This window comes from Hemitrygon akajei, chromosome 11, assembly GCF_048418815.1.
Source record: "Hemitrygon akajei chromosome 11, sHemAka1.3, whole genome shotgun sequence".
Lineage (NCBI taxonomy): Eukaryota > Metazoa > Chordata > Chondrichthyes > Myliobatiformes > Dasyatidae > Hemitrygon > Hemitrygon akajei.
This window is the reverse complement of record NC_133134.1, coordinates 174,180,712-174,193,970: the sequence shown is the minus strand read 5'-3', so window position 1 is coordinate 174,193,970 and position 13,259 is coordinate 174,180,712. Positions and strand designations below refer to the sequence as shown.

At 44.0% G+C, this 13,259-nt stretch overlaps 1 protein-coding gene across 6 annotated transcripts in view; it reads right to left on the bottom strand.

The window, feature by feature from the left end:
• The window catches only part of tubd1 (tubulin, delta 1), a 106,925-nt gene that overhangs the window by 63,430 nt on the left and 30,236 nt on the right, over window positions 1–13,259 (bottom strand). For all 6 annotated transcript variants that reach the window (XM_073062301.1, XM_073062302.1, XM_073062305.1 and 3 more), the window contains one exon: window positions 2,272–2,436. In XM_073062301.1, coding sequence (XP_072918402.1) covers window positions 2,272–2,436 — 165 coding nt within the window. The remainder of the gene's footprint in view (window positions 1–2,271; window positions 2,437–13,259) is intronic.

The window sequence follows — 13,259 nt, the reverse complement described above, 5'->3', positions numbered from 1 at the left end:
AATAAAATATCCCACTCACCCTGGATATTCTCTTCTCCCCCTCCCCCACTGGGCAGAAGATATAAATGCATGAAAGCATGGTCTCAAGGACAGCTTCTATTCTATTGTTAAAAGACTATTTACTGGCTCCCTAGTAAGGTAAAATAGACTCTTGACCTCAGCATTTATCTCATTGTGACCTTGCACCTTATTGTCTGCCTGCAGCATAATTTTTCCTGTTGCTGTTACACTTTATTCTGTATTCTGTTATCCTTTTACCTTGCACTACCTCAACGTACTGTTGTAAGGAAATGATCTGTATGGAAGGCATGCAAAGCAAAGTTTTCTACAGTACTTTGGTACACGTGACAATAATAATCCAATTTACTATTTTATCGGTAAAGCTAAAAGACACAAGTTCAGCTGAGGGGGAAAAGGTTCAGAGTAGATATGAAGGACCTTCTTCATCCAGAGCGTGGTAAGTACTATACTTAGAATGCATTGGGTGAAAGAGTGGTTGAAGTTTTGTCCTTACCAGCACTTTATTAAATGCCTAGACCAGCACTTGAATCATTAAGGCATTGAAGGCCATGGGTCAAATGAACATAAGAACATAAGAAACAGGAGCAGCAGTAGGCTGTCTGGCCTGTCGAGCCTGCCCCACCATGTGATAAGATCATGGCTGATCTGTCCATAAACTCAGCTCCATCTCCCTGCTTTTTCCCCATAACCCTTAATTCCCTTACTATGTAAAAATCTATTTAACTGTATCTGAAATATATTTAGTGAAGAATCCTCAACTGCTTCCCTGGGCAGAGAATTCCACAGATTCACCACTCTCTGGGAAAAACAGTTTCTCCTCATTTCCGTCCTAAATCTTCTCCCCTGAATCTTGAGGCAATGCCCCCCAGTTCTAGTCTCACCTACCAATGGAAGCAACATTCCTACTTCTATCTTCTCTATCCCTTTCAAAATTTTGTATGTCTCTATAAGATCCCCTCTCATTCTTCTGAACTCCAGAGGTATAGTCCCAGGTGACTCAATCTCTCCTCATAGGTTAACCCCTTCATCCCTGCAATCAACCCAGTGAACCTCCTCTGCACTGCCTCCAAAGCCAGTATATCCTTCCTCAAATATGGAGACCAGAACTGCACAGTGCTCCAGGTGCAGCCTCACCAGTACCCTGTATATTTGCAGCATGACCTCCCTGCTCTCAAATTCAATCCCTCTAGCAATGAAGGCCAACATTCCGTTTGCCTTCTTAATAACCTGTTGTGCCTGCAAACCAACTTTCAGCGATTCATGAACAAGCACTCCCAAGTCCCTCCGCAGAACAGCATGCTGCAATCTTTCACCATTTAAATAATAATCTGCTTTTCTATTATTCCTTCCAAAGTCTTGCATTTACCAACGTTGTATTCCATCTGCCAGACCTTGGCCCACTCACTTAACCTATCTATATCCCTCTGCAGACTCTCCACATCCCCTGTACAATTTGCTTTTCCACTCAGTTTAACGTCATCAGCAAATTTTGCTGCGCTACACTCAGTCCCCTCGTCCAAATCATCAATGTAAAGGGTAAACAGCTGCAGGCCCAGCACCGACCCCTGCGGCACCCCACTCACCACTGACTGCCAACTGGAGAAACACCTATTTATACCAGCTTTCTGCCTTCTATTGGTTAACCAATCCACTATCCATGCCAATACACTTCCTCTGACTCCATGCATCCGTATCTTATTTATAAGTCTTTTGTGCAGCACCTTATCGAACGCCTTCTGGAAATCCAAGTATACGACATCCACCTGTTCCACTCTATCCACTGCACTCATTGTGTCCTCAAAGAACTCCAGTAAGTTTGTCAAACAGGACCTGCCCTTTCTGAATCCATGCTGCATCTGTCTAATGGAACTACTCCTTTCTAAATGTTTCATTATTTCTTCCTTAATGACAGCTTCAAGCATTTTCCCGACTACAGATGTTAAACTAGCTGGCCTATAGTTGCCTGTCTTTTGCCTACATTCTTTTCTAAAAAGTGGTGTGACATTTGCTGTCTTCCAATCCACTGGGACCTGCCCAGAGTCTAGAGAATTTTGATAAATGATGACTATAACCTCCGCCAATTCCTTCAGCACCCTGGGATGCATCCCATCAGGCTGGAAGATGTGATGAATAAGGAGGGTGTCCAGCAATGAACATACACAAGTTTGGTCAAACACTCCGTTTGCATGCTGTATGATTCTATGACTTCTATAGTAAATGCTGTTTGTTGAGGAACAGACAATCACCGACCTGCTTCCATTTTTGTATTGGCCATCAGCATTTGTCGCAGGTGCTTCAGTAGCCCTGGCCAGGTAAAGGTACTGAACTGCAAAGAAATGTCAGACATCTGTGGGATGTTCATCAAGCCTAGTAATTTATACTCTGGATGAGTTACCAAACTTTCCAGCAGATCACCTGTAGAAAGAAAATCGAAGAACGGTTGCTACCTTCAAGATAATAATTTATCAATAGTCACTACAGCAGGAGGACACTGAATCGATGCTGGCTCTGCTGATCGCTCTAGTTCAAAGTTAAAAGTAAATTTACTATCAAGTACTTTACACATATGTTACCAAATATATCCCTGGGATTCATTTTCTTGCAGGCATAACTCAATAAATCTATAATAGAATAATAATCATAACAAAATCAATGAAAGATCACTTTGGCATTTAACCAGTGTGCACAAAAAAACAAATTGTGGAAAAATAGAAAGATAGAAAGAGAATATTCAGAACATGAGATGAAGAGTGCTTGAAAGTGAGTCCATAGGTTGTGAGAACATTTTAACGATAGGGCAAGAAAAGATGAGTGAAGTTATCCCCTTTGGTTTAAGAGCCAGATGGCTGAGGGGTAAAACTGTTCCTGAACCATGTTTTGATCCATAGCCTTCTCTTCTGTCAAGGTGAGGCCACCCTCAGGGTGGAGAAGCAACACCTTATTTTCAATGGATACCCTCCTACTGATGGCATGAATATCGATTACTCCTTCTGGTGAACAAATACCCCCTCCCCTTCCATTCCTCACTCTGACCATTCACTTCTTCTCAATTGCCTATTACTTCCTCCGAGTCCCCTCCTCCTTCCCTTTCTTCTGTTGTACACTCTCCTCTCCTATCAGATTCCTTCTTGTCTAACCCTTGACCTTTCCCACCCACCTGGCTTCAGCTGGCACCTTCTGGGTAGTCTCTTTCCCCTCCCCTATTCAGGCATCTTTTCCCCCTCCTCATTCCTGAAATATCACTGTTTACTCTTGTTCATAGATGCTTCTCGACCTGCTGACTTCCTCCAGCATTTTGTGTGTGTTCCTGAACCTGGTAGTGTGACTCCATAGGACATAAGACCTCAGGACGAAGGAGCAGAATTAGACCATTTAGACCATTGAGTGTGCTCTGCCATTCTACCATGGCTGATCCCACAACTTACTCAACCGCATACACCTGCCTTCTCCCCATAATCTTGTTTTAAAAGGTTGCCCATCAATTTTGATGCTGTGCCCTCCAGTTCTGGACACCCCCACCATGAGAAACATCCTCTCTACATCCATCTCATTTAGTCCTTTCAACATCCGGCATGTTTCAATAAGATCCCCCAAAATTCTTCTAAATTCCAGTGAGTTCAGGCCCAAAGCTGCCAAATGCTCCTCCTATGTTAACCCCTTCATTCCCAGAATCATCCTCCTGAACCTCCTCTCGGCTCTTTCCAATGACAGTACATCCTGTCTGAAATATGGGACCCAAAACTGCTGACGATACTCGAAGTGTTGCCTGACTAGCCTCAGCATTAACTCTTTGCTTTTTATAATCTAGTTCCCTTGAAATGAATGCCAATATTGCATTTGCCTTCAGTAAGTGGCATCAACTGCCTCTCCTTTGTCCACCCTTTGTTACTTCCTCGAAGAACTCCAGCAGACTTGTCAAACAAGATTTCTCTTTACAGATTCACACTGGTTTTGACTTATTTTATTATTAGTGCCAAGTACCCTGAAACCTCATCCTTAATAATGGACTCATAACACTTTCTCAACCTCTGAGGTTAGGCTAACCGGCCTATAATTTCCTTTCTTTTGCCCTCCTCCCCTCTTAAAGAGTGGAGTGACATTTGCAATTTTCCATTCCTCCGGAACCATGCCAGAATCAGGTGATTCTCAACAGGTCATAACCAAAGCATCTGCTATCTCTTCAGTAACATCTTTCAGAATTCTTGGATGTAGTCCATCTGGTCCAGGTGACTTATCAACCTTAAGACCTTATAGTTTGCCTAGCACTTTTCTGTTTGTAATGGCAATGGCACTCACTCACTCATGGACATCTATCAACACTGTTAATGTCTTCAACAGTGAAGACTGATGCAAAGTTCATCTGCCATTTCTTTGACCCCATTACTCAACCTACAAATTAACCCTCTGGGTATCTTGCACAAGGTCTCCCAAGTCCCTTTGCACCTCTGATGTTTGAATTTTCTTCCCATTTAGAATAGTCTGCCCTTTTGTTCCTTTTACCAAAATGCTCTATCATACATTTCCCAACACCATATTCCATCTGCCACTTTCCCCCCATTCTTGCATTTGTCTAAGTCCTTCTGCAATTGCATTGCTTCCTCAGCACTAACTTTGTACCATTTGCAAACTTGACCACAAAGCCATCAGTTCCATTATCTAAATCATTAACAAACTGTCCCAAAACTGACCCCTGAGGAGCGTCACAAGTCACTGCCAGCCAACCAGAAAAGACCTCCTTTATTCCCACTTGATGCCTACTGCCTGTCAGCCATTCCTCTATCCATGCCAGAATCTATCCTGTAATGCCTGGGAATTTTATTTTGTTAAACAGCCTTGGAGAAGGAAGTTGGGAAGGACCCCTTGGGAAAAGGTTCCGAAGCATTCGGGCTCTCACGACCAGACTATGTAACAGTTTCTTCCCCCAAGCTATCAGACTCCTCAATACCCGAAGCCTGGACTGACACCTTGCACTACTGTCCTGTTTATTATTTATTGTAATGCCTGCACTGTTTTTGTGCACTTTATGCAGTCCTGTGTAGGTCTGTAGTCTAGTGTAGCTTTCTCTGTGTTGTTCTTTTTTACGTAGTTCAGTCTAGTTTTTGTACTGTGTCATATAACACCATGGTCCTGAAAAACGTCTCATTTTTACTATGTACTGTACCAGCAGTTATGGTCAAAATGACAATAAAAGTGACTTGACTTGAAATGTACAGAGGGATTTTGGAGTGGAAGCCCATAGCTCCTTGAAAGTAGAAAGTTTGCTGAGGGAGTTGTATGTATGTGGGAATGAACTACCAGGGGAAGTGGTTGAGATAGATCATAACAATATTTAAAATAAATTTGGGAAGTTACAGTACTGTGCAAAAATCAGGCACATATATAGCTGGGGTCCCTAAGACCTTTGCCAGATTTTAGATGTTTCAGAGAGGACAGGGAGGGAGGCAAAAGAGGGGGGGGTGTGGCACTGTTGATCAGAGATAGTGTAATGGCTGCAGAAAAGGTGGACATCATGGTGGGATTGCCTGCGGAGTCTCTGTGGATGGAGATTAGGAACACGAAGGGGTCAATAACTTTACTGGGTGTTTTTTATAGGCCACCTAATAGTACCAGGGATATCGAGGATCAGATAGGGAAACAGATCCTGGAAAGGTGTAATAACAGAGTTGTCATGATGGGAGATTTTAATTTCCCAAATATCAATTGGCATCTCCCTACAGCAAGGGGTTTAGATGGGGTGAAGTTTGCTAGGTGTGTTCAGAAAAGTTTCTTGACGCAGTATGTAGATAAGCTTACAAGAGGAGAGACTGTACTTGATTTGGTATTGGGAAATGAAACTGGTCAGGTGTCAGATCTTTCAGTGGGATAGGATTTTGGAAATAGTGATCATAATTCTATCTCCTTTACAATAGCATTGGAGAGAGATAGGAACAGACAAGTTAGAAAAGCATTTAATTGGAGTAAGGGTAATTATGAGGCTATCAGGCAGGAAATTGGAAGCTTAAATTTGGAACAGACATTCTCAAGGAAAAGTACGAAAGAAGTGTGGCAAATGTTCAGGGGATATTTGTGTGGAGCTCTGCATAGGTACATTCTAATGGGACAGGGATGTTTTGGTAGGGTACAGGAACCGTGGTGAAGAAAAGAAAAGCTTACAAAAGGTTCAGAGAGCTAGGTAATGTTAGAGATCTAGAAGATTATAAGGTTAACAGGAAGGAGCTTAAGAAGGAAACAACTTTATTATCTTTTTCTGCCTTCTCCCCTACATCTTCCCCTTCTCTATCACCTGCCTATCCATCCTCACACACTGCCTACTAGCTTTCTCTATTTGTGAACTAACCTCCTCTCCCCACCAACCATTCTAATTTAAAGTCTCTCCAGTAGCCTTAGCAAATCGCCCTGCCAGGATATTTGTCCCCCTAGGATTCAAGTGTAACCCGTCCTTTTTGTACAGGTCACACCTGCCCCAAGAGGTCCCAATGATCCAGAAACTTGAATCCCTGCCCCCTGCTCCAATCCCTCAGCCACGCATTTATCCTCCACCTCATTCCATTCCTACTCTCACTGTCGCGTGGCACAGGCAGTAGTCCCGAGATTACTACTTTTGCGGTCCTTCTTCTCAACTTCCTTCCTATCTCCCTATATTCTCCTTTCAGGGCTGCTTCCCTTTTCCTACCTATGTCATTGGTACCTATATGTACCACGACCTCTGGCTCCTCACCCTCCTACTTCAGGATATCCCGCACCCTGGCACCAGGGAGGCAAACTACCATCCGGGTCTCCTGATTGCTTCCACAGAAATGCCTATCTGACCCCCTAACTATTGAGTCCCCTATTACTACTGCCTTCCTCTTCCTTTCCCTACCCTTCTGAGCTACAGGGGCAGACTCTGGAGGCACGGGCACTGTTGCTTCCCCCAGGTAGGCTGCCCTGCCAACAGTACTCAAACAGGGGTATTTATTGTCAAGGGGTACAGCCACTGGAGTACTCTCTAGTACCTGACTCTTCCCCTTCCCCCTCCTAACTGTGACCCACCTGTCTGCCTCCCGTGGCCCTGGTGTGACCACCTGCCTGTAACTCCTCTCTATCAACTCCACACTCTCCCTGACCAGACGAAGATCATCGAGCTGCAACTCCAGTTCCCTAACATGGTCCCTTAGGATCTGCAGCTCGGCGCACCTGGCACAGATATGGACGTCCAGGAGGCTAGGAGACTTGGGAAATGAGAAGGGGTGCATGGGGTTCTTCATAATGCTGTTTCCTTAGCGGATGCAGCATGTAGTGTAAATGTCCATGATGGCGGGAAGAGAGACTCCGATGATCTTCTCAGCTGACCTCACTATCCGCTGCAGGGTCTTGCTATCCGAGAAGGTGCAATTTCCGAACCAGGCAGTGATGCAGCTGCTCAGGATGCTCTCAATACAACCCCTGTAGAATGCAATGAGGATGGGGGGGGTGGGAGATGGACTTTCTCCAGCCTTCGCAAGAAAGTAGAGACACTGCTGGGCTTTCCTTGCTATGGAGCAGGTGTTGAGGGACCAGGTGAGATTCTCTGTCAGGTGAACACCAAGAAACTTGGTGCTCCTTACGATCTCTATCGAGGAGCCGTCGATGTTCAGCGGGGAGTGGTCGCTCCGTGCCTGGCCACACATTTTAATTCCACGTCCCATTCCCATTCTGATATATCTATCCATGGCCTCCTCTACTGTCAAAATGAATCCAAACTCAGGTTGGAGGAACAACACCTTATATACCGGCTGGGTAGCCTCCAACCTGATGGCATGAACATTGACTTCTCTAACTTCCGTTAATGCCCCTCCTCCCCTTCTTACCCCATCCCTGACATATTTAGTTGTTTGCCTGTTCTCCATTCCCCCCCCCCTTCTTTCTTCCGAGGCCTCCCGTCCCATGATCCTTTCCCTTCTCCAGCTCTGTATCACTTTCGCCAATCACCTTTCCAGCTCTTAGCTTCATCCCACCCCCTCCGGTCTTATCCTATCATTTCACATTTCCCTCTTTCCCCACTACTTTCAAATCTCTTACTATCTTTCCTTTCAGTTAGTCCTGACGAAGGGTCTCGGCCCGAAACATCAACAGTGCTTCTCCTTATAGATGCTGCCTGGCCTGCTGTGTTCCACCAGCATTTTGTGTGTGTTGTTTGAATTTCCAGCATCTGCAGATTTCCTCGTGTTAACAATCTCTTTTGTTTTGTTCACATTAAGAGACAGGTTGTTGGCTCTACACCAGTCCATTAGCTGCTGCACCTCCTCTCTGTAAGCTGACTCGTAGTTCTTGCTGATGAGACCCACCATGGTCGTGTCATCGGCGAACGATGATATGGTTCGAGCTGTGTGTTGCAGTACAGTCGTGGGTCAGCAGAGTGATCAACAGTGGACTGAGCACGCAGCCCTGGGAAGCCCCCGTGCTCAGTGTGATGGTGTTGGAGATGCTGCTCCCGATCCCGACTGACTGAGGTCTCCCAGTCAGGAAGTCTAGGCTCCAGTTGCAGAGGGAGGTGTTCAGGCCCTGTAGGCTCAGCTTTCTCTCTTAAAGGGTTCTACCATTTACTGTACACTTTCCTCTTACATTTGACACTCCAATCTGCAAACCTTCACACTTGCCATATTAAACTCCATCTGCCATTTTCTACCCAAATTTACCATTTGCCTATATCCTGCCAAATCCTTTACTGTCCACAATTCTGCCAAATTTTGGGTTGCTTGAAAATTATGAATCAGCCCACTTTACATTTTTGACAACATAATTTATATACATCACAAGCAACAGATTACACAGCATTGATACTTGCAGAAAACTTCCAGTCACAGACCCCACTCAAAATTACACCCTTCCCACCTCTACCCTTTGTTTTCTACAGCCAAGCCAATCTTGGATTTAATCTGCTAAATCTGTATAGATCCCATATGCATTAATCTTCAGGATCAGTCTACAATAAGATACTTCGCTGAAAGTTTTACTTAAGTCCACATAGACATCTTCCCCTGCCCTCCCCTTGTCAATTATCTTTATAACACCACATGACATAGGAGAAGAAATAGGCCATTTGGCCCATCGAGTCTGCTGCACTATTCAATCATGGCTGATCCTTTTTTCTGCTCCTTAGCTCCGCTCCCTGGCCTTCTTCCCTTTGATACCGTGTCCAATAAAGAACCAATCAAGCTCTGCCTTAAATACACCCAATGACCTAGTCTCCACAACTAGCTATGGAAAGAAATTCCACAAGTTCACCATCCTCTCTGTATTTGTTTTAAATGGATGCCCCTCTATCCTGAGGCTGTGACCTCTTATCCAAGACTCCCCCACCATGGGAAACATCCTTTCTACATTTATTCTGTCCAGGCCTTTCAACATTCGAAAGGTTTCAATGAGATCCCCCCTCATCCTACTAAATTCTAGTGAGTACAGATCCAGAGCCATCAAACGTTCCTCATATGGTAACACTTTCAGTCCCAGAACCTCTCTTGTGGACCACCTCTGAACCTCTCCAATGCCAGCACAACGTTTTTTTAGGTGAGGTGGCAATTTAGATTGACGGGTTTACTATACACCGTCAAGATAGCTTTATAGTCTCTCAAAAGCAGAGATGGAGGAGTATGCTTCATGATCAACTCCTCTTGGTGCACCAGTACCTAAGAAAAATAATGTGAGCTGCCTTAATGACTATCGCCCAGCAGCACTGACATCTACAGGGTTGAAATGTTTTGAGAGGTTGGTCATGACTAGACTGAACTCCTGCCTCAGCAAGGACCTGGACCCAATGCAATTTGCCTATTGCCACAATAGATCAAAGACAGATGCAATCTCAATGGCTTTTCACACGGCCTTAGACCACCTGGACAATACAAACACCTGTGTCAGGATGCTTTTCAGCAATTATAGCTCAGCATTTAACACTATAATTTCCATAATCCTGATTGAGAAGTTACAGAACCTGGACCTCTGTACCTCCCTCTGCAATTGGACCTTCAACTTCCTAACCCGAAGATCAGTCTGTGCGGATTGACAATAATATCTCCTCCTCACTGATGATCAACACTGGTACACCTCAGGGGTGTGTGCTTAGCCCACTGCTCTACTCTCTCTATACCCATGACTATGCGGCTAGGCATAGCTCAAATACCATCTATAAATTTGCTGATGATACAACCATTGTTGGTAGAATCTCAGATGGAGACAAGAGGGCACACAGGAGTAAGATATACCAACTAGTGGAGCGGTGTCACAGCAACGATCTTGCACTCAACATCAGTAGGACAAAAGAGCTGGGTTGTGGAGTTCAGGAAGGGTAAGCTGAAGGAACACAAACCAATCCTCATAGAGGGATCAGAAGTGGAGAGAGTGAGCAGTTTCAAGTTTCTGGGTGTCAAGATCTCTGAGGACTAAACCTGGTCCCAACATATTGACGCAGCTATAAAGAAGGCAAACAGCGATTATACTTCGACAGGAGTTTGAAGAGATTTGGTATGTCACAAATACACTCAAAAACCTCTATAGATGTACCGTGGAGAGCATTCTGACAAGCTGCATCACTGTCTGGTATGGGAGGGGCTACTGCACAGGACTGAAAGAAGCTAAATGTAGTCAGCTCCATCTTAGGCATTAGCCTACAAACTACCCAGGACATTTTCAAGGAACTGTGTCTCAGAAAACCAGTGTCCATTATTAGAGACCTCCAGCACCCAGTGCATGCCCTTTTCTCACTGTTACCATCAAGTAGGAGGTACAGAAGCCTGAAGGCACACACTCAGCGATTCAGGAACAGCTTCTTCCCTTCTGCCATATGATTCCTAAATGGACATTGAACCAGTGAACACTACCTCACTTTTTAAATACATATTATTTCTGTATTTTACTATTTTTAATCTTCAATAAATGTATACTGTAATTGGTTCATTTATTTATTCTTCTAGATTATGTATTGCATTGAACTACTGCTGCTAAGTTAACAAATTTCACAACACATGTTGGAGATAATAAACCTATTCTGATAACTGATCTCAATGCTCAAGGTGATGCCTCACCAGTGCATTATAAAGCCTGAGCATCACGTCAATGCTCTTGTATTCTAGACCTCTTGAAATGAATGCTAACATTGCATTTGCCTTCCTCACCACTGACTCTACCTGCAAGTTGACCTTTAGGGTATTCTGCACAAAGACTCTCAAGTCCGTTTCCATCTCAGATTCCTGGATTTTCTCCCCGTTTAGAAAATAGTCCACACATTTATTTGGATGTGGAAACTGTAGAAAGGGTGCAGAGGAGAGCTACAAGGATGTTGCCTGGATTGAGGAGCATGAGGAGAATAGGTTGAGTGAACTTGAACTTTTCTCCTTGGAGCAGTGGAGGATGAGAGGTGACACGATAAAGGTGTATAAGAAGATGAGAGGCATCGATGGTGTATTGCCCTTTATTCAACTACAATACTGATACATGTGAATTAAGCTTCTCCTGCTCAAACTGTAGTATGAATTCAATCATATTATAATCAGTACCTCCTAAGGGTTCCTTTACATTAACCTCCCCAATAAGATCTGGGTTATTACACAACACCCAATTTAAGATAGCCTTTCCCTGAGTAGGCTCTAGCACAAGCTGCTCTAAAAAGCCATCTTGTGGGCATTCAATAAATTCCCTGTCTCGCGATCCAACACCAATCTACTTGCATGTTGAAATCCCTCATTACAATTGTGACATTACCCTTATTACATGCCCTTATCAGCTCCCTCTGCAATCTCAACCCTACATCTTGGCTACTAATTGGAGGCCTATTACGATTCCCATAATTGCAGTTTCTTAACTCCACCCAAATTCTCTGACCATCACCTCCTTCTATAGACGGAATTCCATCTCTTACCAACAGAAACACACCACCTCCTATGCCTTCCTGTCTATCCTTTTGATATGAAGTACATCATTTGATTTTAAACTCCCAATTATGACCTTCCTTCAACCATGACTTAGGGATGCTACAACGTCATACTGACCAACCTCTTGCACCAGGAGTTCACCCACCTTCTTCTGAATACCTGTATCTAAATACAGCAGCTTCAATCCTGCATTCTTCGCCCTTTTGAATTTTGCCTCCGAGGTACAATTTACTGTCTGATACAATATTGTCTGTATTTGTACCCTATCATTGGCTTGTCCTTCCTTACATTCATGTTACACCCATCATCTACTTGTAAACCTGCTGGCTCCTCCTCAGCTCTATCATATTGGTTCCCATCCCCTCATCATATTAGTTTAAACCACTCTCAACAGCTTTAGCACGAGTCTTAAGGCTCGTGTATCTTCCTGATGGCAGCAGCAAGAAGAAAGCATGACCTGGGAGGTGGGGATCTCTGATGATGCATGCTACTTTCCTGCGACAATGTTTCATGTTGATGCGCTCAATGATTGGGAGGGCTTTACCCTTAATGGACTGTGCTGTATCCACTTCATTTGTAGAATTTTGTACAACTTTTTGTACAAGGGCATTGGTTTTTTCATACCAGGCCATAATGCAGCCAGTCAGTATACTCTCGACCACACATCTATAGCAGTTTGTGGAAGTTTTAGATGTCATACCGAGTCTCCATAAACTCCTAAGGAAGTAGAGATATTGCTGTACATTTTTCACACATTCTAGCCCACAACAGGTCCTCTGAAATAATAACATAGAGAATTTTAAATTGCTGACTGTCTCCACCTCAGATCCTCCAATAAGGATCATGGACCTATAGTTCCCTTCTCCTGAAGGCAACAATCAGCTCTTTGGTCTTGTTGATATTGAGTAAGAGGTTATTTTTACGGCCCCACTCAGCCAGAATTTCAATCTCCTTCTTTATGCTGACTTATTATTCGGACTATGACAGTGACATCAGCAAAGTTGAAGATGGCATTGCAGCTGTGCTAACTCACACAGATGTAAGTGTAAAGGGAGTAGAGCAGGGAGCTAAGCACCTATCCCTGTGGAGGATATGTGCCGATAGAGAATGTGCAGGAGATGTTGTTGCCAATCCAAACTGACTGGAGCCTGCAAGTATGGAAATCGAGAATCCAATTGCACAAGGAGGTAGGTATTGAGGCCAAGGTTTTGGAGCTTATTGATTAGTTTTGAGGAGATGATGGTATTGAATGGCAGTCGATAAAGAGCAGGGTTGAGTAACGAGCTAATGAGATGGCATCTGCTGTGGACCTGTCTTACTGGTAGGTAATTTGGAGCAGATCCAAGTCACTTC